A 26,808-nucleotide genomic window follows, 5' to 3' on the forward strand; every position below is an offset into this window, starting at 1 on the left:
TTTAGACGTGAAGCCAAATTGTCCATAGTTTAATACAGTTAACAATCATTCTTTACGCTACGTCAATTTTCCAAAGAAACATTTTGGATTTTGCCCAATATATATATATAGAGAGAGAGAGAGAGAGAGAGAAATTTGTGACAAATTCAGTGCTAGGGATGGCAAAAATCCCTACTGGGACGGGAACCCTCAAGGATTTTCCTAATTTGGAGAGGGTACAGGGATGATTTTATACCAAATTTCTTATTTAGAGAATGGACAAGGACGATTTTTCACCTAATTTCTTTTTCGGGCAAGGACGGGGATGAGTTAGAATTAGGCATGGAAATAAAATACGAATCCAGCCAGCATCTGCAAGGATCCAGAAGATCCGAATCCGAAAAATCTAGATCTGTATATTAAAAAATACAAATTCGGATTTAGAAAATCGAGATCTACATAGATCTGGACTTGCATCGAGAAAGCCGGATATCTGGATCCGGTCAATTTTATTTTAAATTAAAAAAATAAATTTTATTTGAGGATTTATGATGATGTTGTATATTATTCATGTTGAATTACTAATTGTTGAATTATGATTGAATTTTATTTGATATTATTAGGTAAATTATTGAATTTTAACTTAAATTAAAAATATATACTAAAATTTGAAAATTAAATTTTATTTGTGAATATAAGATGTCGTTCTATGTTATTCATGTTGAATTATTAATTGTTAACTTATGATTGAATTTTATTTGATATTATTAGGTAAATTATTGAATTTTGATTTTCGCGGATCCGATATCTGATTATCCACCCGCATCTGTTGCGGATATTGCCCATATTCGGATCCACTTTTTTTTTACGGATCTAGATACAGATCCAGATGGAGAAATGTAAATGTGGATTCGAATCCAGATTTTGTCAACCCTAGCTAGAATGCCCACCCCCTCCTCAATTCCCCATTTCCCTATTTTAATTTTAATTTTAATTTTTAAAAATATTAATGAATAAATAATAAAATTTAAATAATAACAAATATTAAAATATTTATACAAATATACTATGAAACTTTCGGGTTTAATTAACTAGTTGTAATCTTGATTGCTATTTAATCAAGTCTTATTCAAAAGGTTTTGGCCCAAAATTTTTGTTTCAAAGTTTTATCTAATAAAACAAAAACTAAAGTAAAAGGTAAAGCTATAATATCCAAATTTTACTTTTATTTAAATTTTTTATTTTAATAGATTAAATCAAATTTAAAATCTAAAAATATATCAGTTATTTAGGAGTTATTCAGGGATCGGAGATCCTAAAAATTTTTTTATTATTATTCGAGAAGGGATGAAAATAAGGTGGAGATATATGCATAATATCATGGATGAGTACGTGAATATCAGTCCCCTCCCCTCCTCTCACCTCTCCTTTGGCATCCTTGTCCAGCGCAAGTTTTAAAATAACGCTCAAGTCTATAAATTTGAGTAGGGAATAAGAAATTGAAAAAAGGTTAGTTTGGGACCACAAATGCCGTGTTTTTCAGGAATTTAGAGAAAACTACATAATTTCGAAAATTCAATGGGCACTGAAAAAATTATTACCTATAAATTGAATTTGCCAGCATTTTATTTTAATTATTATTACCAGCATACTCATCGTTGCTTTTAAAGGATGGAAGCAATGCTGCCATATTAATTCTTTAACAATTCATTCGTTAACAATAACCGACCTACCCTCATGTGTTGTTGGGAGCCCTCAAATCGAAAAATGACGCAGGAAATGATTGTCAGTATAGAATTAGTTTTTGAGTTTATTTTAAGTTTTTTTTAATATAATGTTTTTTCTTTTTTTATTGTTAGTCAGATTTGTCGTATTTAAGTTCTTGTGCAGGGAGGTATTACTTGTTTGGATTAGAAGAAATAGTCCACAGCATAGGTTGTAATCTCAAATAATCAATTAATTAACTATCTTAATTTATAAACTCATTTCTTTTATATTTTTCTTCGTCGATCTTAAAATCTGTCATCTAGAATTGTTTACATCATTAGTCATTTGGTTGTTGACGTAAGGTGATTTTATCTGTCTATTAATTTGGACCTACGTTTATTAAAATAATGTAACGGAACGTGTTTCAGCAATAGACGAGGTTTCATTATTTTACTTCTGCCGTCCCATTTTCTGCTTCCGCTATCTCACTAATTATAATTTTACCTTTAGGAAACCTTTCAGCCTCTAACAAAGCAAAGTATGGACTGCAATGGAAACTTCCTCGAGCTGACTCATAAAATAGATGTGGCTCCAGATCGCTTTAAATCCATCTCAAACACCAGCCCTCTGGAGAAGACTATGGTATGGCCAACTTGTTTGTCGTTTGCAATAAAGAAACATAATTAATTTTTAACAGCCTTTCGAACTGGTAGCAATTGAAGATGGATATCCATCACTTTCAGTAATTAATAATTCAGCTGTTGTAGATTGGTGGGCCACGTTTGCAATTCGGATTGAACAATTTTTAAGTGGATTGAAAAATTATAACTTAAAAAGTACGACATTAAATTATTAATTAGGTCTTAATTAAATATTAATCATTATAATTTAAAAATTAAGTTGATTGGATTTATATTTTCATAATAAGAAATTTATTATATATTTATTATTTTTATTAAAATAATTATTTAAAAATTATATTTATAATATATTTTTATTTTTATTTTTATTTTTATTTTATAATTATATTTTTATTTTAACAACACCTATAAATTAAAAACAACAGTAACTCAGTACCAATCAGAGCCGTAGTACCATTGTCTACCCGAGGTATTAAAGGAAGAGCAACTACCTAAACCTAAATGGAAAAAAGTGAAATATGCCAAGAAAGCACTATGCCATCTCTCGTATTTATTGTTCAAATTCATGAAAATGGGTTAGAAATGGGCTATTTATAGCCAAATCAAGCGGTAAGCACTTGAGCAGTGTGTACTTGAGTCCACAGGTGTGTGATTACAATTTACAAGATCAAGCTGTATGCGCAGGTAAAGAGAGGTGTATGTGATTGGCGTGTGTGCGCATACAAATGAATCACACGAGATGTGCTTGTGGTGGAAATCCATTCAGCTTTCGCAGTACTCCTTATTCCTTAGATATCCATCACTTCATACGAATTGCAATTGAACAAAAATTCAATGGGACAAAATCCAAGCAAAAAAAAAAATACAATTTAATAAATCATAAAGTAGAGTTGGACGGGGTTCAAAATTGCCTCATTAAAAGTCTTTACTAATAAAACTCAATAGAAAAACTTGATCAAAGAAAAAAAAAAAAGAATACAACGCACATGTTTCATTTTAACTTTAAAAATTCTTTTATTATCTGATGAGCGCTCCCCCTTATGATAACATATATCACCTCAATAATTTATTCAAATGTCACATAGTCAATAATTTATTTTCAATGGTTGATGCAGGCAAATTTTTCATAAATTATCCTGTAAAATTATCATTAGAAATATTTCTCTTCAACAAACATATCTTACATGATTAGTTATATCACCTGCAAAAACAACAATGTCTAGAATTTTCATTAATTTATAGCAATAACGATATATGTCAAATTAATATCTTCAAATTGGCAGATAAATTCCTGCAAATAGATTTGTATATTAAAAAGCATTAATCAGATATGATACTTAATATCACAATAGGATCAAGAGAGTAAAATAGGGTATTCAAGGGTAGTTTATCCATTCTAAAAATCATTTTTTCAAAATTTATGGATAAAGATACCAATGAAACTCTGCTCGATTTGCAGCCCGCTACATTATTTATTTTCTCGAAACCATTTATTTCATTTTAAGCCATACGAAGGTCTTGTGCCACATGTAGAGCATTTGCCTCTATAGGACGCAGTGTCACTGTAGGGACACAAGTCTCATCAATGCCTTTTGCTCTAAAGGAGCAATTAATGCATCAACTGTCCCTGGATATTTTGCTTTTAAGGGAACAACAACTCGAATATTAATAATTAGATCGTGAAGTAGCAATTTCATGCATATACTTCACAGGATATATTATTGGGAAAAGGTCACAGAGACTCCCAATGTTTGAATAAAAGACATAAATTTTTTTAATATTTTAAAAAAGATACTTAGACCTCATTGGTTAACATTGGTTAACAGAAACTGTATCTTTTAACATAAATTATAATTTTAAAGTGTAATTACCATTATACCCTTATAACATATTAAAAAATAATTATTTATTATCTAATTTATCCCTATATTATTAATAAAATCTCCAATAAATTGAACAAATTAACAACTCTGTTCATCAAACAACCATAAACTAAAAAAAAAAAAAAATTATCGTAATCATTTATTTATATTCTTGCACATACATCACATATGCATCAAACATGCCGGAGAAGTTAATTTAGTAAAAAAAAATGAAAAATAAAGAGAAAAAATAGGTTTTAAGAGAATTGAACCCTAGATTCCACAAGCAAGAGCAGCAACCAAACGCGAGCACAAGCAGTAGCCAAACGCGAGATTCCACAAGCAAGAGCAGCAACCAAATGCGAGCACAAGCAGCAGCCAAACGCGAGCAGTTCCAACAGCCAAACGCGAGATTCCACAAGCAAGAGCAGCAACCAAACGTGAGCACAAGCAACAGCCAAACGCGAGCAGTTCCAGCAACCAAACGCGAGCAGTTCCAGCAGCTTCCTCGATCGTGAGCAGTTCCGGCAACCAGACGCGGTCTCGATCAACACACGAGCAGAAGTTCAAGCAACTTCCGGTAGCGCGAACAGTTCCAGCAACTTCCGGCAGCCCCAGCAGTTTTCGGCAAGGCAAACCGTGACTGTGTGTGTTAAAGGATTTGTCTAGAAGCTGTGTGTGTGTGTGGTTTGTTTGCGCGTGCCATGTGTGTGTGGGTTTTTAGTCAATTCACTTGTTATTAATCTGCAATTACGGTATTAACCTTGTAATGATTTAACGAAACAGTTTTTGTTAATCAATGGGAGTCTGAGTGTCTTTTTTGAAACATTAAGGAGTTTTATGTCCCTTATTCAAACGTTGGGGTCTCTGTATCCTTTTTCCTATATTATTTTGCTCTATAGAAGTAATAACTTAAGCAGTAATGTAATCAGGTCCTGAATGTGTAATTTCATGCATCTACTATCATAGGATCCTGATCAGTAATCTTTCCTTTCAAGGAATAAAAATCCAATAAACTAGCGTGTGGTAAACAATTCATCAGCTGCAATTCTAATAGATTGTTCAACAGGAACAAACACCTGGTTGGGTTCATTTTATAACTGGCGTACATGACTTAGGTGGCGTTTGTTTTTTTGTCTGAAATCTGAATAGACCTAAATTAGTCTGAATTCTGAATAGGTCTGAATGTCTGAATCTGAATATTACGTTTGTTTTTTCGTCTGAATCTCAGAAAATAAGTATTAAGTTGTTTATTTTTTTCAACTTAAAAAGCTGAAAATACGTACTTTTACATTTATATCCTTATTAAATTTGAATGTCAAATAAATAATATATTAAATACCATAATATTTTAACATTTATAAGTAAAACTATATTCAAGTGAATGCATAATTATTTTGGAATTTTAATATATAAAATATCATAAATTTTAAATTTTATCGTATATAATATAAGAAAGAAAAAATATGAATATTTTTATGTGGGGTAAATATCTATAGGTGAGTTTTGGGATAGACATGAAAATTAAATTATAAAACAGGGATATTTTTGACATTAGCAAGTAATTGACTTAATTCAGATTTCTACATTAAGTAAAAAGCCAAAAAAATTAGCTTATTTTATTAAGTCAAAATTATCTAAAAAGTCTCATTAAGTTATAAAAACAAACACCTTTAATTAACTTAATTAATTAAGTTAAGTCACTTTAAATCATTAAGTTAAAAAATAAACACCACCTTAGTTTCTCTGGATGCAACTGTAGGTGCATCATGAAAGTTGACACCTAAAATCATTAGGCAACTTTTTCTCGCTCCTAATGGAGGAAAAAATTATCTTATCATATAATAAAAAATTCTGGAAAATCTTATTATATAATATATTACTATATGTCAAACTTAATACAAAATAGATATAAATATAAAAACTTATAGAAATTAATAACTAGTTTTAATTGGCATCAATGTCTCTACCATGGTCAATGAATAAACCTAAAACATCCGGATGTGTGCTCTCACCAGGATCAACATAATTTGTCTCAACGGTCTTCCCTTTTCCTTTTAGGGATGCTTGATACCAGTCAACAAAATGTCTGGTGGATGATAAGATCTCCAAAAATGGCCTTCTGTCCCACACCTGTCACATATCTCTTTCTGTTCTTTTACTTGGGCTTGTCCTTCATCATCATTCTTTCACTTTTGATAAGTTCTATTGTAACCATCACGAGGTTGATAATAATTGTGACTATAACTATGATCACAATAAAAAAAAAAAAAAAAACTCATTTTGGATTATCACTAAGACTGTGTAAAATTGGATTCACTTCAGGTAGTAGCTTCGTATCAATTCAAACAATGGCTTCGTAAGAGCATAATCTGTTATTGAGGTCCATGGCTTCTAGATGAATTACTGAGGCACATAGCTTTTAGTTGAATTACTGACACATGGCTTCTAGCTGAATTACCAAGGCAGAATCCAAGATAAATTATTTTTATCAAAAATATTGAGGGCTTTCAATTCAGGCTTCATTGGATTTGCCATCTTCAATTATTCTTTAAAGGCTTCAAAATCTCAATATATGGCTTCAGTACGTGCAAGAATGTTCAAATTTATGGCTTCATATGAACGAGTTTTAATATTAAAGCTTTAAGGCTTCAATCTGAATATTGTACGCTTCAATTTTGATTCTGCACGCTTCAGTCTTGATTTACGCTTTAGTCTCGTATGCTTTGGTCTTTAATTTTAATATCAGTAACAGAAAATAAACAAAAATACTAATTAGCAAATGAAATAATAAAATGAGAAAATATAATACTTCCTGTAATATAACGATCTAGTGTTGATAACGTGTTGTAATATTGTTGGGTACAAGGAGCATTGAAGGAAGAACAATTAACTAAAGCGGAAGAGAACAAAGTGAAATTTGCCAAGTAGCACCATGCAATCTCACGAATTTATTTTTCAAATCGAAATCATGAGAACGGGTTACAAATGGGCTATTTATAGCCGGATCAAGCGGTGTGCACTTGAGTCCATAGATGTATGTGATTACAAGATCAAGCGGTGTGTGCAAGCAAAGTGAGGTGTATCTGATTGGCGTTTGTGCGCATACAAATCAATCCCATGCGATATGTATGCGGTGGAAATCCACATAGCTTTCACAACAAGAGCAATATTTGCTTAAATTTTGGAAGTCATTGGTCAAGAGTCCTGCTAAGTGTTCATAATAAATCATGGTTGGCCTAATGACAGGATATAGAAAAATGATTTATTGGGGGTTAAATTAAATAATAACAAGATGTGAAATCCGAAACTTGAATTTATAAAATTTTTTATAATACATTTACAATTGTTCTCTGCGCGGTTTCATATTTTGAAAATATTATGCAATAGACTCATTATCAATAATATTAAATACATCTTTTCTACAAAAACAATTAAATCATCATTCATCCATTCATCTCCCATTTCATTCCGAAGTTTATTTTTTACAAATTTCATTACTGAAAATGTTCTCTCTACTATAGTTGTGGAAATTGGAGGAACTAATGCTAATGTCACCAACAAATACACTAGCGGATATACCTTATCTTTTAGCAAGGTGGTCGATTCCCTTCAATCTTGCAAACTCAGTACTAGCATGCATATACATTAAGTAAGTTTAAAGTTGAGTTTTAAGCACCATAAACTCTTTTGAAGAAAATCCTTTGGATAAAATTGAGCAAGACGTGCTGGCTTGCCTTTATTAAAAGTAGTAAATGAATCATTTGGACTTGGACATGCTAAACAAAGAAGCAATTCCATATTAACCTCATTGAAACAATTATTTAACTCCTAAAGCTGCAAATCTAAAACAACAAAAAATAACTCAACTTGAAAATAATGCATGTTTGAGATCTCTCAATCCTTACATAGTAATCAATCCCACAATAAAAACACATCATTCATGTTAGGGACATCAATATCATGCTTCAAACAAAAAGAAGAAATCTCATAAAGCAATGAATCCCACACATCTCTCATCATTTGTAAGTTTTTCATACATATTTCAACCAATTTTATGGCATTTAGAATATCTTGATCCTTTCTTTGAAGTGCTTGTGACAACGCATTTGAAACTGCCAGTATATCTCTCATCAAATATAGACTAAGCATGAAATCAAAAGATTAAATAAACTATACCAAACAATTTGCTTAAAATCTCTGTTCACTAGAGTTTGACTAATCTTTTCCAATTACCTCAAGCATACTAATTATGTATGGAAACAAAGAGATTATATGAAGTAACGTACCATAATGCGAGCCCCAACATGTATCACCAAAACGTTTCAATGTAGTCTCATGATTTTGGCCTTGCCCACTTGGTACTTCATCATTTTCAAGTGCTTCACCAAGTAAAAGTAATTGCTTCTCTTGAAGAATATCTCAACGTTTACATGAAGCCAGCCCCAACAACATCGACAACATTAGCAACTACATTGAAGAACCAATTAATTGGATCGTATTTCTTTGCCACAGACACAATAGCTAACTATAATTGATAAGAAAAACAATGTATACAATAATTGCACTCATTCTCATTAACAATAAGTGTTTTAAGACCATTGAACTCGCTTTACATGTTGGAAGCCCTATCATAACCTTGCTCGCGCAACCTATCATACTTAATCCATGCTTAGAAAATAACTGGTCAATAGCTTCCTTGAGCAAGGTAATAGTGGTACTAGTAACATGCTTAAGACCTATAAAACGCTCAATAACATATCCATTCCTATCTACCATATCACAATACAATAGCCATCTACTCCTTCATAGATGCATTATTGGATTAATCAATCAAAACAAAAAAAAAAAATAGTGCATCACCTATGTCTCTAATAATAACATTGGTAGTTTCAGTAGAGCAAGCCCTTACAATATCTTTTTGGATTAAAAGCGCAATTAACATGTCATTTCCAGGAGCATTCTTTAAAGTATTTTTTTTGATATCTTCATTGTGATTAGCAAGAAATCTTAAAATTCAAAGATAATTTCCTTGGTTACTTGAATTATTAGGCACATCATGACCATGGAATGCAAGCCTTTGTTCTAAAAGAAGCTGAACAACATCAATGGATGCGAATAGGCAAGTTCATAATCTTTTCAATCTTGATCAAAATATTTGTTGAAAAATGTTTGGACATGCTTCTTTTATTCCATTAAATCTTCACAATAACTCTTGGCTTTATTGTGAGTACTATTAGGACCTTTAATATGATCTTCTAATCTTTCTAGTTTCTTCCAATTTGAGAAGCCATTTTTTTCTAAACGTCTCACCACTTGCTTGTTCACTAATTTCTGGTCTAAAAAAATAACAACATAAACAATATGCAACATTTTTGTGATATACTATATTCTAACCAATTTTTGTATTTATTGAACCAAGTCGGATTGAATCGTCGCTGTTGTTGCCCAAATTTAGACTTACAAAAATTGTGGAATTTGGGTTAGTAAGAACCCATTTGTAAATATGCTCTACGAACTCCATCTCGATCATTAGGATTGTAAGAAGAAATTGGGGACGTTGTCTAAGATCAAAAGGAAGTTCTGACAATTCTAAGTCAGACTTATTTCGTTTTCCTGGACCACTTTTATCTCTTTGAAAATGGCTGTATCACTGGTCTTCTTTTATAATACTTTTCCATATCTGTTTCAAAATTATATATGTGATTACTTATATAAAAATAATTTAATTACAATTAAAAGAAAAGACTGAGTGTAAAGTGTGTTCAGTGTATAACTAGTAACTATGGACAAAATTACTAAGAAATTGTAAAGGCTAGAATTAGTCACTCAAGCAATTACAATGTTATATAGAGATCTATTAAGATAAGTTAAAATTACCCTAAATTTGACATGTGAAAAGAAATAAAATACTAAATTATTAACTTAATTCGAAGAAAAAAAAATGAAATGGACATGTTTACCTAATACAAAGATGCTGCAAAAGAACTCACTTTAACGGTCCCACCTAACCCCATAATAATTAAATAAATTAAATCCTTTTTTTGCTTTTTTCGCTGAGAGTAAAGAATGGAGAAGTGAAATAAGGAATGGAGAAGCGACTACTTGCAGCTTGGTTTTTTCCTTAACGCAATTCCTAATTACAAATGTGGTTCCCACGGCTCAACAATTGAGAATTATAAATATTTTGGGCAGTGTACTTTGATTTTTAAGTTATTTTTACAATTGTTAAAAGAGTTGGACTATTGGCACCCCTTCGTTGTTCTTATAAAACTCCTGTAATATTATAATTATATTTAAGGACAAATATAAATATAATTAATCTCATTTATATTTTCTTTCTCTCTTCAATTTCATTTTGCTTGCACAATATAAATTTCTTTTAATCATTAAAATAATATGAATTTAAGAAGCAATCTATAAATGTTTTTAATCATTAAATTAATCTAAATTTAAGAAGCAAATTTTTACGCCAAAATAATACTCTTGTAATATATGTGGCAACAAAATTAGGATACAACATTGTGAGAAAATAAAATAAATAAAATTTTATCTCACTACAAATAATTTTTTAAGGATTCTCAAACTAATTGTTGCACCCAAAGTTTATATGTACGATAAAATTGTAGTGGACCCATAAAATATTCAATATTTTATAAGGTTTTTCTTATTTTTTCTTTTAGATTTTTTTTTCGAAATTATATAATAAAGAAAGTTTGAAAAGAGAAATGCAATTATTAAGACTAAAAGAGTGAGAAAGTTATTAGAAATTACAAGATTTATAAATGAAAATAATATTTATTTAGAAAAAATGTACTTTTGACATTAAATAGAATATAATTGAAAAGGGGTTTTAAAAGAATTTTGGAGGGGTGCTAATAGTCCCACTCTTGTTAAAATAGTAGTTTAAATTTAAAAAGATGGGGCTGTCTAACAACTTGATAGGGGCTATTTAGAATTCCTCTTATTTTTCATTTAAAAAAAAAGAAGTAATCCTTTTTCCGGTTGAATCCGCCTCTCAGGTTGCCAAAGAGCCGGTCCCATGGGTGGGAAAATCCATAGCGCAATCTTCAAATTAATTGGCTCAGCTCCTCGTGTTCAAGCGTGGGTATTTTTCCAAATTTAGTTTATTTAAGTATGAAATGCCTTGGTCATGTTATTGGAAATGCCTCCATCTACGAGATTTTAAATTTGAACAAGCCTTTAGCTAGAGCTCCAACAATTTTCACGGTATTTTGGTGTTCACCAATAATTTCTTGGATTAAAATTGATACGGATGGGTTGATGAAAGGGAACTTAGGGGATTCGTCTTGTACTGCTATTTGCAGAGGCTTTAATGGCATCTTAAAAGGTTGCTTTGCCTTGGGGCTTGGCCATCATAGTGCCTTTTTTATAAAGTTATATGCTATTATCCTGGTTATTAACGGGGCCTTTTCTAATGGTTGGCGCAAAGAATGGTTAGAAAGTGACTCTTTTATGGCGCTTTTGTGCTTCACTAATCAAGATTTTAATCCTCCTTGATATCTTCACAATATATGGTTAATTGTCTTCATTTACTAAAGGAGATGAAATTTAGGCATTCTTATATTTACAGCGAGGGAAATTCTATTGATGATTTTTTGGAAAACTTTTGATAATTCTTTCACTTGGTGGGATTACCCACCAGTTCTATTTGGAAAATTTAGAAAATGTTTGGCGTTTGCCTAAGCGTCGTTTTGTTGCTTAACCTGTAATTTTTCTCTACTTTTTTCTTACTAATTAAAATTTTCTCAATTAAAAAAAATTAATCATGCTAGACCGAACCAATCTGAGCTTCAGGTAAAAAAAAAAAATCTATTTAATAGTAAACCTTTTGACACCGCTCAAAATTCCTTTTAATATTTAAATAACTTAACACAAATTAATTCATCTATTGTTTTGAATGAAAATTGAATTAAAAACTTAAATTATTTTTTATCAAACTTTTTACACCTATCTCATTTCATAATTTATAATTATATTTTTAAATTTATTTAAAAAATAAATTTTTTGAGAAAATTATAATGGTTTAGAATTATGAAGATAGGAATTATTATAGTAGTTTAAGTACATACATTTTGAAACTCCTGCTCTCACCATTATAATGATTAATTTTCAGATATATAAATGAGCACACGTAAGATTTTATTGGATGGTATACGAATTATTTTAAATGTGAACACACATGTTCTAGAATTTCATTGAATAACATTGATAAGTCTTTATCGAATAATTGTTCGAATCATGTGGTGGAAACATTCTCATGCATGTAATATATCTTTGTCCATAAGATCTATGAACCTTCAAAGTTGGTGATTTTCAGTGATCTTATTTCAAGAAGAGATGTTATTTTGTAATTTACGTTTTAATACAAGGGAAATTATCAGCCATATACCCTTAAATGACACCCATATTAAACGTGTGTGAATACTTTTCAAGTGTATCACTTGTATACCCTAAGTTGACAAAATACTTCGGCCATCTACCAATCCGTTAACTTCTGTTAGAAAGTTAACAGAATTGTGGCAAATTGACTATTTCGCTCTTGAAACTCAAAATTAGGTAAAAAAATAAATTTACCAAAAAAATAACGTAAATTTTTAATACACAATTTTTTTTTATTTTGTTAATAACAATACATTATTTTGATTAAAAAATAAATTATTAATGGTACGTAATATTAACAATTATCCATAAAAAAATCCATATTACACTATAAAAAATTATTAACAACATATTATTTACAATTATACATATTATATCATAAAAAATTTCAGTTGGAGTTTAGAGGAGTAGATCGTCAAAAATTTAAGTTAAATTTTGGAGGAGTAGATTCAGTTGTAAAGTAGTTTTTTTTAACAATTATTAATAATTATCTGATAAATGGGATGACATGTCATGTTTATTAATATATATCATATGACATGTCATTTTTTATTAGGTAAATGAGATGACATGTCGTTTTTGTTAATCAAAGTTTCGTTCATCTTAAAAGACTAGAATACCCTTGTGATGTCAGCGCTTGCAAACGAGAGTTAAAGAATTGGTGGACGGCAGAAGTGTTTTGTCAACTTAAAATATACGAGGGATACACTTAAAAAGTATTCACATATATTTAATACATATATTATTTAAGAATATATGACTGATAATTTTCTTTAATACAATTTTAATAAGCTGGACTTGGACATTGAATTTCTTTGTTTAGTTTGGTGATGTACTTTCGTGAACATAGCTAAGAAGAGAATAAAGGAGGTAGAGAATTGAAGTTAAAAAGAGGGCACATGGCATGGTTTCAAGGCAAAGATGGTCTGGAAGACCGTCATGCTGAGCTGAGGCCTTAATAAGCATTTAGAGCTAGCTTGTTGTCACACTTACGTCATCTTTAGAAAAAGTGAAGAAGATATTATTTCTGTATTGCAATTTTGACAACAACAGTTTATCTGTTTTATTTTTTATTACTTTATATTATCTGGGTATGACGCACCCTATTGAAATTAGGAGGAGAAATTGTGTGGAACAAGCCAGTGGTAAATGACCGAAACCCTCAAATACATAAAGAGAGGCTCAAAATTTTATTTGGAAAATTCAAAAGGACCACCAGATGTGTGAATGAATTATCGAAACCCTCAAATACCAAAAAGAAAAAAAAAATCAAACTAACTTGTAAAGTTCCACACCACAGGGTCAAACAAATAAAATCACAGTGTTGACTGACAGATGCCACGGTAAACTTTCATTTCTCATCAAAAGCAAATGAAATTTTCGAAGAAATTATTTGTGTACTTTATACGTTTTGAAAAGTCTTCAGGACTTCGAAAGTTAACAACAGGAAGTCAAGAAATAAATTTTATTTCACACCTGGCAAGACTTTTGTTTTCATAAAATTAAATGAATTCGATCTCAAAACAATTACTAGAAATTTTTCTTTCCTGTTTTATGAATGGCGATTCTTCCATGCTTCGGCATCTTTTGTTCTTTGATCTTCTTGTTCAGCATGAAGGCTTCATTAGCAGCTGATACAATGACTACAGCATCATTCATCCGTGATGGTGAGAAGTTAACCTCATCTTCTCAAAGGTTTGAGCTAGGCTTCTTCTCCCCTGGAAAATCAAAGAGTAGGTACCTGGGAATATGGTTCCGGCGGGTCCCTGATACAGTTGTGTGGGTTGCAAATAGAGATAGGCCTATCTCTGGTCGTAACGCAGTATTAACCATAAGCAACAATGGAAATCTTGTTCTTCTCAGCCAAACAAATGGCACTATCTGGTCTACAAACGTATCTAGCGATGTAAAAAATCCAGTGGCACAACTCAGAGATGATGGAAACCTTGTCATAAGGGATAACTCCAGCGATAGTACTGCTGAAAGCTACCTGTGGCAGAGCTTCGACCACCCATCAGACACTCTGTTACAAGACATGAAGTTGGGCTGGGACTTCAAGAGTGGTCTGGAACGACTTTTATCATCATGGCAAAGTGCTGAAGATCCATCTCCTGGGAGGTACACTTACGGGCTTGACATCCATGTGCTGCCTAAAATGTGTACTTTCAATGGATCAGTAAAATTTACCTGTTCCGGACAATGGGATGGAACTGGTTTTGTATCTGCTCTTTCATATACAAACTTTATTTATAAACAATTTATGACGGAAAATAAAGATGAATTTGTTTACTGGTATGAGGCCTACAACCGTCCTAGCATAATGACTCTAAAACTCAACCCCTCCGGTTTCGTCACGCGTCAAATATGGGACGAGAACAGCAATAAATGGGACGAATTGTTCTCGGTTCCAGATCAATACTGTGGTAAATATGGGTATTGTGGTGCTAATACCATTTGCAGCCTCGACCAGACACCTATGTGTGAGTGCTTGGAGGGATTCAAACTTAAATCACAAGTCAACCAGACACGGCCTATAAAATGTGAGAGAAGTCATTCTTCAGAATGCACAAGGGGAACCCAGTTTAAAAAGCTTGATAATGTTAAAGCGCCCGACTTCATAAACGTTTCTCTAAACCAGAGTATGAATCTGGAGCAATGTGCGGCTGAGTGCCTGAAGAACTGTACTTGTAAAGCTTATGCTAATTCCAATGTAACAGAAGGCAGTGGCTGTTTAATGTGGTATGGAGACCTGCTTGATTCCAGAAGGCCAATTAGAAACTTCACCGGACAATCTGTCTACCTACAAGTACCCACTTCAGAATCAGGTACAATTTTTGCATTGTTGAAATTGATGTTGCAAAAGTTTTTCATGTTGAATCAAACTCTATTTAAGCCAACATGTTTGTGGAATTAAATGTTAGAGAAACAGATGAACAAAACTAAAACTAGGGGTGATTTAAGTAATTTAAGTTATTTGGCTCAGCTACCTAGGATTTTATTTACTTTCTATTGAATTTCATTGACAACACGTGTGTCTGGATGTAGGAAACAAGAAGCTACTCTGGATACTTGTAGTACTTGTTCTTCCACTGGTACTTCTTCCTTCCTTTTACATATTTTGTCGACGGAGGAGAAAATGCAAAGAGAAAGGTAATTTCTTTTCATATCACTCACTAGTATGTTGTAAGAACATGTATATGTTGTAACAACATGTATACTCAGTTTTAAAAGTTGTGGTCTTACAGAAACAGAGAATACGGAAACAAACCAGGATCTGTTGGCATTTGACATAAATATGGGCATTACAACAAGAACAAATGAATTCGGTGAAGTAAATGGAGACGGAAAAGATAAGGGCAAGGATTCTTGGTTGCCATTATTCAGCTTGGCCAGCGTAGCTGCTGCTACAGAAAACTTTTCTATGCAATGTAAGCTTGGAGAAGGTGGCTTTGGCCCTGTTTACAAGGTAGAATTGTTGATACCTCAAATGTCCTTAGTGAAGTACTGCTAGTGTAAAACATTAACAATATTTAGAATGCAGGGTCGATTATTTAATGGACAAGAAGTTGCAGTTAAGAGGCTCTCAAGTCAGTCCGGGCAAGGACTCAAAGAGTTTAAAAATGAGATGATGCTTATAGCAGAACTCCAACACAGAAACCTTGTTAGAATTTTGGGTTGCTGTGTAGAACAAGGCGAAAAGATTTTAATCCTTGAGTACATGCCTAACAAAAGCTTGGATGTTTACCTTTTTGGTATGTGACTTATCATTCAAAAGGATTAACATTTTCACTACTTTGCAATGCTATGTCAGATTTTATCATCAGCAATTTTTTCCATTAACTTGTACCATTTTGGTATTACAACAGATCCAATTAAGAAGCGCCTATTGGATTGGGAAGCACGTATTAGAATCATTCAAGGAATTGCTCAAGGACTATTATATCTTCATCAATATTCTAGACTGAGAATTATTCATAGAGATCTGAAGGCAAGTAATGTTCTCTTAGATAAGGACATGAACCCCAAAATCTCCGACTTTGGCTTGGCAAGAATGTTTGGTGGTGATGAATTGCAAGGAAACACTAAACGGATTGTTGGAACTTAGTAAGTAAACTTCCTTTCTTGAAAAATGTTATTTGAATGCCCCATTTTCTTATATTATTTAATATTTGTTGAAACAATGAAATTTCAGTGGTTATATGTCACCTGAATATGCCCTGGATGGTCTCTTCTCTATCAAATCGGATGTGTTTAGCTTTGGAATATTGATGTTAGAAACATTGAGTAGCAGGAAAAACACTGGCGTCTACAATACTGATTCCTTTAATCTTCTTGGTCATGTAAGTGACAAACTTTTTCAGTTTTGTATGATCTTTAAAGAATGAATTGCAAAAGTAAAGAATTGTTTCCGTCGATTAAACTAATATGATCCTAATTTTTTTTTTCTTTTTTTAGGCTTGGGATCTATGGAAACATGAGAGAGTTCATGAACTAATGGATCCAGTAATATTACAAGACGAAATACCATTGCCAATGTTGATGCGATACGTTAATGTTGCTCTTCTATGTGTTCAAGAGAATGCAGCAGACAGACCAACTATGTCGGATGTTGTCTCGATGATTAGTAATGAGCATCTTAATTTACCTTTTCCCAAGAAACTTACTTTTGTGAAAGGTAAAAACGTGAAGAATTCATCTTATTCCACCAGTGGGACATCTGAAATTTGTTCTGTGAATGATGTAACAGTTTCACTAGTAAGTCCTCGATAGATGTCAATCCTCCAAAGCTGTGTAATGCAATATAATTTGTATATTTGTAGCTGAATATTTTTTATGGTGATTATTCTATATTGGTGCATTGGTTAATGGAAATGGCACATAATGTTAAAATTATATCATTAACTTTGTAGCTAGATTTCCCAGGTACTTTTTTGGCATTTGAAGCCGAATTGTCTATTATTCAATACAATCAACGATCATTCATTATGCTATATCAGCTCCTAGAGAAATATTTTGGATTTTTACGCCTTATACACACACACACACATGCTAGTACCTTATTAAAGTGTAGAAAAAGTGAAAAACTATTATGCATTATGTTATTACATTATATGGCATAATAATTTTCTTGAACTTTAATATAGTGCAATGCTGATGATAGTAATTGATAAAAATTGAAACATTAAATAAAAAAATAATTGTTAGAAAATTTTAATGATAAAGTGATATGTCAAAAAAATTAGGTGTTAAAATAATAATATCCCTTACATTAGTTTTAATCGAAACCATTATTTTGCTCAAATAAAATCAACGGCTGTTGTTGGATTGCTCTTACTTAGAACTGATACAATCCCAAAAAAGAGTGATGATACAGTTACAAACTCTTGTACAAACTTATTTTGTACAAACTGACGTGGCATTAATTCATTCGTTGAATGAAAATATAAAATAATAAAAATAAATCATGTGGGCCAGGTGGTAGTTAATAACCAATCTTATTATACCACATCGGTTTATACAAGAGTTTGTGGCTATATCATTATTCTTCAAAAAATGATTAACCATAAATTGAAATTTTTTAAAATTATTATTATTATTATCATCAACATTCGTTGCTTCCTTTTAAGGATTGGAGCAATGATGCCATAATATTTTTTTATAAAATAACCCCACGACCTCCCTCGTGCGGAACTAAGTTGTGATGGCCCTCAAATTATAAAATGAAGCAGGATGTGATTATGAGTGTCGAATTAGTTTTCGAGTTTATTTTATTTACTTATTTATTTTATGTTAGTCAAGGTTGAATCTCAAAAGAATTAATTAATTATCTTATCCAATAATTTTTTTTGGTTTATATTTTCTCTTTATTCATCTAAATCCCTTGTTGATGCGAGATTCTGGTTATCCTCGTTCTACGACCAGGGTCTCTGCTCGATCAACTTCACCACGACCAGGATCTCTCCTCGTAAAGCTTCTTCTCCAGAGGTTCCTGCGCACATAGACAGGTCAACGTACGTCGGTTGTTTTTCCGGCGCAAACCCTCCGACGCTCAAGTCAGATATGAAGGTTCGGGGAACGCTTGCCACAAATCTTATGGCTGTTAGGTTGTTTTCTCTCTTTTAGAATCAAAATTGCTAACCCTTTTACCTTCGTTGGCTACCTTTTTATAGGCTTCCTCTGAATCCCAGTTTTCCGCAGTCTACGTCTGTTATCCTCCCACCTCTCGAACGTGGATTCCCCATTTCCGTAGTCGTGGGTGGTTGCGTGGCCTTCGTGCCTAGATTCTCGGGCTGGAGAGCATGCCTCGCCAACTGTCGTTGACCGGGTCTCCTCGAATCAACCCTTTAGCAGAAATACAGCAGGAATGACTTTATGCTTCTTACAGGAGATTGGACTCGCGGCTGACGTGCTCGTGGATGAGCAGGATATTTCTGCTCCTGCTCCCTAGGATACCAGGCTCTTACGGGACACACCGGTTCGCAGAGCTCCGCCATCAGATATATGCTCATCATGCCTGGTCTCGTCGACGTATTTCTCCCAAACACCGGTCCCCTAGTTTCTGGTGTTGGGTAATGTAATGGACCAGCAGTAGAAACTTAGCGGTTCTTGGTCAAGGAGGATCTTCAAAGGCAGAAGGTTGTGTACGAGGCTCAGCTCGAATCCCTCCGCGACTCCCATCGGGTTCAGGTCGAGAACTTGGAGAAGGAGGCTGCCAACCAGTACGACCAGGGACTTCGGCATTCCTATCGCTGCATCATGGCTGTCCTCGGGAAGCAGCATCCTGATATAAAGATGGACGACCTTGCAACCGGTGTCGCCGAACATATGGACGAGGAGGCTGCAAAGGAGGATGCCGAAGAGGTGGCGCCAATGGTGATAGAGGAGGAAAACTCTCCTCCTCGTGTAATCCCTACTGATGCTGGTGAGGCGAGTACCCCCCCAGACGCAACTGGAGATACTCCCCCAGCACTTGAGGTGGACCAGCTGACTGAGGCTGCTCGGCTTGCGGACCCACTGTCTTCTTAAACATGTTTCTCGTATTGTAACGAACAATGTTTGTGAAGATTATCTGCTTTGTTAATTATTAACAAATTAATAGAAATATTTTTGATTACTCTCTTGTGTTGTACTTACGAGAGTCTGCTCATCTTCGTCTGGTCGAGCTGGCTCTGGCTTGGTATATGGTTTTGCCACATGCCTTTGAAAATTCTTCAATGCTTGGGATTCTGCTAGCCTTCTCGTGGCCGAGCATATCCTGGCATGCTTGGCTTCTGTCTCGCCATAAAACAGGCTTTGAGACTTGACGAGCCTTTGCATGCCTTAGATGACTTCTTCAAAGCTTGGGATTCTGCTAGCCTTCTCGTGGCCGAGTAGATCCTGGCATGCTTGGCTTCTGTCTCGCCATAAAACAAGATTTGAGACTTGACAAGCCTTTGCATGCCTTAGATGATTTCTTCAAAGCTTGGGATTCTGCTAGCCTTCTCGTGGCCGAGCAGATCCTGGCATGCTTGGCTTCTGTCTCGCCATAAAACAGGCTTTGAGACTTGACGAGCCTTTGCATGCCTTAGATGATTTCTTCAAAGCTTGGGATTCTGCTAGCCTTCTCGTGGCCGAGCAGATCCTGGCATGCTTGGCTTCTGTCTCGCCATAAAACAGGCTTTGAGACTTGACGAGCCTTTGCATGCCTTAGATGATCTATCATAGTTTCAAGTGAATGACATTCCTCGACGTTCCATTAATTGCAGGTTTTGATTTTACATGAACTTGCTTTGGACATAAAATAAATAACCGCAAATACGAACAGAAAGAACTTGAAAATATTAACAACTCTTACTGGAAATATTTCCTGAGATGTGCTGCGTTCCATGGGCGCTTCACCTCGTGGCCATCCATGCGGACCAGCTTGTAGGCTCCTGGTCCAACTAGCTGCCTGACTCTATATGCCCCCCCCAATTTGGACCAAGCATTCCTTGAGTCGAGTCTTTTGTGTTCTGATTTACTCTCCTTAACACCCAATCTCCAACCTTGAACTGCCATACATTTACGTCCTGGTTATAATACCGAGCAACCCTTTGCTGGTAAATGGCTGATCGCTTGGCTGCTTGATCCCTCTTTTCCGTTAGTAGATCAAGATTCAATACCGAGCACATCTGCATGAGCCTGTAAGCATTTCACTAACTCCTGCTTCTGCTCTTCCTTATGTTTCTACCCGATTCTGATCGTCGTTCCCGGATTCTCTGGTCCCACGCTTACTGTCTCCAGCTCCTCTACAAGTTCTTGTCTGCCCTTCTTGCTTTCCACTCGGGTGTTAAGGGATGTTATCTGCATTGCCTCCTTTGTTGCCGAGGAGTAGCAGCTTCTAGCGATTCTCTGGTCTCCTCGTACCACACCAACTACCCCGTTCACCCGGTACTTGAGAGCCAGATAATGGATGGACAATACCGCTTTGCTCATCCTTAGAAACGGCCGACCTAGGATCATCTGGTAAGGACCTTCTTCATCCACCACCACAAAGTCCAGTATTATTGTCCTCTCCGTCGGGGAGCTGTCAATCGTGATAGGCAGCTCGACGACGCCCAGAAGGAGCAGCTGTCCCCCTCCGAAGCCCTTTAAGGAGGTATTGGTGTATTCCAACTTCCGGTCTGCAAAACATAAGATATAGAAAAATAATTAAATAATCTTAATTCATGGCTTTCCTAAAATGAAAAAATACATTAACCCTAAACCTAATCTTCATTAGGCTTAATAGATTAAAATACATAGATAAAATTAAACACATTAAATTTATGTTTTGGTCTATAAGTTTTATTTAAAAAATTATTTATTTATTTTCTTTCTAAATTAAAATTGAACCAATAATAAATTTAAAAGCTCAATTTCGCTTAGTCCATTAACAAATACATGGCTATGGAAGATGATTCATTAAGCCTATAACTATTTTTGGACTTAAATGCATAAATAAAAAAAAATTTATCCAAAAGAACAACTACAAAACTATAGGAACCTCAATGATAATAACTATGAAACCCTAAAATCCATATATTTCTTTTCCTTTCTACTCCAGCGGCCATCAATGCAAAGCTCAGTTGCTGTTCACCATAGACCAGCCACTGTTCAGAGACGCCACCCATCTCCGTCGCCGAGTTTACCGCCGCCGTCACACCGAAAACTAACCGAACCCGCGTTTCAATGTTTTAATTATTATTTTGTTAGTTAAATTACATTTTTCTTTATTTAGATGTCGTTAATTCATGTTTATGGAATCAAAATAACTAATAAGTTTTAAAATTTTACTCTTTTTTTTTTTTTTTGCCACAGGGTTAAATTTAAAACTCTTTAAAATTATCTAAAGCAATTTTAATAGTGAGCTGGGACACTGTCACAAATTCAAATCAATTTTGAACATATTTAAAATTACACTTCAAAATTTTCTAAAACTGACTGGGGACAGTATCTTGGCTCCGCTACTGGGTTGTCATCACCGGTCACCACCAACGTCCCTTTCTAACAGCCTTTCTTTTCCCAAGTCTTCAATTCGAGGAACCTCGCTCCAGCTAAAGGACCCTCATGAAGAACCTCCCAGGAACTCAAAACAACCCCTTTCTATCCTCCTTTTGTGTGATCTAGTCTGCGAGGCGTGTCACGCTCTTACTGGGGGGTGGTAGGCCCTACAGCAGATTTCTCCAATGAAAGCTTACTGCACGTGCCGTCGTATCATGACCTAGCCGACGGTGCGCGCTAAATCAAGCTCCAGTTTTTACATTGTAATCTACTTTCCATCAAAGCTAAAGATGAGCTGGAAAAAAATGTTGCTGCAATATGAAAGTGTATGGACACTTTTAACATTTTGAAATGAAAAAATACTTGCGTCTTCTTTAGTAAAAAATGAAAAAATATTATTATTCCTGTACCAAAATATTGCAATTTTGATGTTTATCTGTTTTATTTTTTATTACTTTGTGTTTACAGGGAATGACGCACCATATTGAATTAGGAGAAGGAATTGTGTGGAACAATCCAATGGTTAAAAAAGGGGAGGCTCAAAATTTTATTTGGAAAAATCAAAAGGATCACGGCATGTCACATGTGTGATTGACTGGAACACCACAATTATTACAAAAAATTCAAACTAACTTTTAGAGTCCCTCACCACAAGGGCAAAGAAAGTTAACAACGGGTTGACCACGGTAGAAGACTTAGACAGTTAACAACGGGAGTTCAAGAAATAGAGTTTATTTCACGCACTTTTATTCGCATAAATTGAAGTGAATCCGATCTCAAAACAATTATTGGAAAATTTTCTTTCCTGTTTTATGAATGGCGATACTTCCATGCTTTAGCATCTTTTGCTCTTTGATCTTGTCGTTGAGCGTGAAGGTTTCATTAGCAGCTGATACAGTGACTCCAGCATCCTTCATCCGTGATGGTGAGAAGTTAGTTTCATTTTCTCAAAGGTTTGAGCTAGGCTTCTTCTCCCCCGGAAAATCAAAGAGCAGGTACCTAGGAATATGGTTCCGGCAGGTCCCTGATACAGTTGTGTGGGTTGCAAATAGAGATAGGCCTATCTCCGATCATAACGCAGTATTAACCATTAGCAACAAGGGAAATCTTGTTCTTCTCAACCAAACAAATGGCACTATCTGGTCTACAAACGTGTTTAGCGAAGTAAAAAATCCAGTGGCACAACTCAGAGATGATGGAAACCTTGTTATAAGGGATAACTCCAGCGGTAATACTACTGAAAGCTACTTGTGGCAGAGCTTCGATTACCCAACAGACACTCTGTTGCAAGGCATGAAGATGGGCTGGGACTTAAAGAATCGTCTGGAACGATATTTATCATCATGGCAAAGTGATGACGATCCATCTCCTGGGAAATTCACTAGCAGACTTGAAATTAAAGTGATTCCTAAAATGTGTATTTTCAATGGATCAGTAAAATTTGCATGTTCCGGACAATGGAATGGAGCTGCTTTTGTATCTGCTATTTCATATACAAACTTTCTTTATGAACAATATTTGGTAGAAAATCAAGACGAAATTAGTTACTGGTATGAGCCCTTCAACCGTCCAAGCATAATGACTTTAAAACTCAACCCCTCAGGTCTACTCACGCGTCAAATATGGAACAATAACGGCAATGATTGGGACCTGGTGTTCTCATTTCCAGATGAATATTGTGGTAAATATGGGTACTGTGGTGCTAATACTATTTGCAGCCCCGACCAGAAACCTATATGTGAGTGCTTGGAGGGATTCAAACTCAAATCAAAATTCAACCAGACAGGGCCTATAAAATGCGAGAGAAGTCATTCTTCAGAATGCATAGGGGGACACCAGTTTATAAAGCTTGATAACATTAGAGCGCCAGACTTCATAGAGGTTTTTCTCAACAAGAGTATGAATCTGCAGCAATGCGCGGCTGAATGCTTGAAAAACTGCACTTGTAGAGCTTATGCTAATTCCAATGTAACAGAAGGCAGCGGCTGTTTAATGTGGTTTGGGGACCTGCTTGATGCCAATAGGCCAACAAGAAACTTCACCGGACAGTCTGTCTACATACGAGTACCCGCTTCAGAAACAGGCACAATTTTTGCTTTCCTGAAATTGATGTTGTAAAAATTTTTCAAGTTGAATCAAAATGTATTTAAGCCAACATGTTTGAGGAATTAAATGTTAGAGAAACAGATGAACAAAACTAAAACTAGGGGTGATTTAAGTAATTTAAGTTATTTGGCTCCGCTACCTAGGATTTTATTTACTTTCTATTGAATTTCTTTGTCTGGATGTAGGAAAAAGGAAGCTACTCTGGATACTTGTAATACTTGTTCTTCCACTGGTACTTCTTCCTTCCTTTTACATATTTTGTCGACGGAGGAGAAACTGCAAAGAGAAAGGTAATTTTTTTCATATCACTCACTGGTATGTTGTATGATATGGCATGTGATAGAACATGTATACCCACAGTTTTAAAAGTTGTGGTCTTACAGAAACAGAGAATATGGAAACAGACCAGGATCTGTTGGCATTTGACATAAATATGGGCATTACAACAAGAACAAATGAATTCGGTGAAGTAAATGGAGATGGAAAAGATAAGGGCAAGGATTCTTGGTTGCCATTATTCAGCTTGGCCAGCGTGGCTGCTGCTACAGAAAACTTTTCTATGCAATGTAAGCTTGGAGAAGGTGGCTTTGGCCCTGTTTACAAGGTAGAATTGTTGATACCTCAAATGTCCTTAGTGAAGTACTGCTGGTGTAAAACATTAACAATATTTAGAATGCAGGGTCGATTACTTAATGGACAAGAAGTTGCAGTTAAAAGGCTCTCAAGTCAGTCAGGGCAAGGACTCGAAGAGTTTAAAAATGAGATGATGCTTATAGCAAAACTTCAACACAGGAACCTTGTTAAACTTTTGGGTTGCTGTGTAGAGCAAGGCGAAAAGATTTTGATCCTCGAGTACATGCCTAACAAAAGCTTGGATGTTTTCCTTTTTGGTATGTGATTTATATTCCCAAGAATTTACATTTTCATTACTTTGCAATGCTATGTCAGATTTTATCATCAGCATTTTTTTAAACTTGTGTCATTTTGGTATTACAACAGATCCAACCAAAAAGCGCCTCTTAGGTTGGCAAGCACGTGTTACAATTATTGAAGGAATTGCTCAAGGGTTATTATATCTTCATCAGTATTCTAGATTTAGAATTATTCATAGAGATCTCAAGGCTAGTAATGTTCTCCTAGACATGGACATGAACCCCAAAATCTCAGACTTTGGCCTGGCAAGAATGTTTGGTGGTGATGAATTGCAGGGAAATACTAAACGGATTGTTGGAACCTAGTAAGTAAATTTCCATTGCCGAAAAATGTTGTTTGCTTGTCTCGTTTTCTTATATTATTTAATATTTGTTGAAACAATGAAATTTCAGTGGTTACATGTCACCTGAGTATGCCCTGGATGGTCTCTTCTCTATAAAATCAGATGTCTTTAGCTTTGGAATTTTGATGTTGGAAACGTTGAGTGGCAAGAAAAACACAGGCGTCTACAATGCTGATTCCTTTAATCTTCTCGGCTATGTAAGTAACAAGTCGTTACACTTTTATTTAATCTTTAGTGAATGAATTTCGAAAGTTAAGAATTGCCCTTGTCAATTAAACTAATATGATCTTGACTTCCTTTAGGCTTGGGATCTATGGAAAGATGATAAGTTTCATGAACTAATAGATCCAGTAATAACGCAAGATGAAATATCGTTGCCAGTGCTGGTGAGATACATTAATGTAGCTCTTCTATGTGTTCAAGATAATGCAGCAGACAGACCAACCATGTCAGATGTTATCTCAATAATTAACAGTGAACGTCTTGAATTACCTTCACCTAAGGAACCTGCTTTTATCAAAGGTATAAATGTGAAGAATTCATCTCATTCAAATGATGGGATGTCTAACCTTTGTTCAGTGAATGATGTAACAGTTTCGCTAGTTTATCCTCGATAGACATCAATCCTCCACAACTGTTTATGTGATATAATTTGTATATTTATAGCTAAATGTTTTTTAAGTTGATGATTCTAAATTGCCTGCATTGTTTAATGGAAATGGCACATCATATTAAAATTTAAAATTAATAAATTAATAATCTTGGGATCATGAAAAATCTTTTTAATTTAATGAATATTAATATATCAATACATTAATAATTATTATTTTATAAAAATAATATCACGTTAATTTTTATGGAGAATAGAGGTAGTATAATTAAGGAATTTTGGTAGCTTTTTCATTTTTATTTGAAATTTGAATGAGTTTGAATGCTATTGAAGTTTGAATAAGTTTTAAATACCTATGTTTTGAATGATATGTTTATTTTTTTTATTGTAAGTCATAAATTATTTGTTTTATAAACTCAATATATCTTAAATTTAGTATTTTTACATTTATATCCTTAAAAGAGTTATATATATTTTGGATTATGTTTATATATTTACTGTGTTATCTAGTATAATAGCATTATTTACATATCGTAAATATTTATAAAGTAAGCATTAGATATATAGATAAAAATGAAAAATGAAAAATTAACTTTGATGGCAAATCGCATTGGTCCAACCAAGAATTTAACATAATATTTGTACGTAAAAAATTGTTACCTAATAATAAATTAATTTCTTTAAAATTAAAATTGAATGTCTGTTAGTTATTTAGTTTTCATT

The 26,808-nt window shown here is 34.0% G+C and overlaps 1 protein-coding gene across 1 annotated transcript; it reads left to right on the forward strand.

Moving 5' to 3' along the window:
- The first annotated feature begins 13,976 nt into the window (after positions 1-13,976).
- Positions 13,977-26,171, forward strand: LOC127899948 (uncharacterized). The gene is made up of 16 exons (XM_052434107.1): positions 13,977-15,417; positions 15,638-15,742; positions 15,838-16,058; positions 16,134-16,344; positions 16,459-16,696; positions 16,785-16,932; positions 17,048-17,359; positions 19,208-19,519; positions 22,562-22,615; positions 22,910-24,176; positions 24,385-24,489; positions 24,583-24,803; positions 24,879-25,089; positions 25,199-25,436; positions 25,525-25,672; positions 25,778-26,171. Exons 1-16 carry the CDS (start codon positions 14,151-14,153, stop codon positions 26,090-26,092), a joined length of 5,373 nt encoding a protein of 1,790 aa, XP_052290067.1. The 5' UTR covers positions 13,977-14,150; the 3' UTR covers positions 26,093-26,171.
- Positions 26,172-26,808: the final 637 nt, after the last annotated feature.

The sequence above is a fragment of the Citrus sinensis genome, chromosome 9 (assembly GCF_022201045.2).
Source record: "Citrus sinensis cultivar Valencia sweet orange chromosome 9, DVS_A1.0, whole genome shotgun sequence".
NCBI lineage: Eukaryota > Viridiplantae > Streptophyta > Magnoliopsida > Sapindales > Rutaceae > Citrus > Citrus sinensis.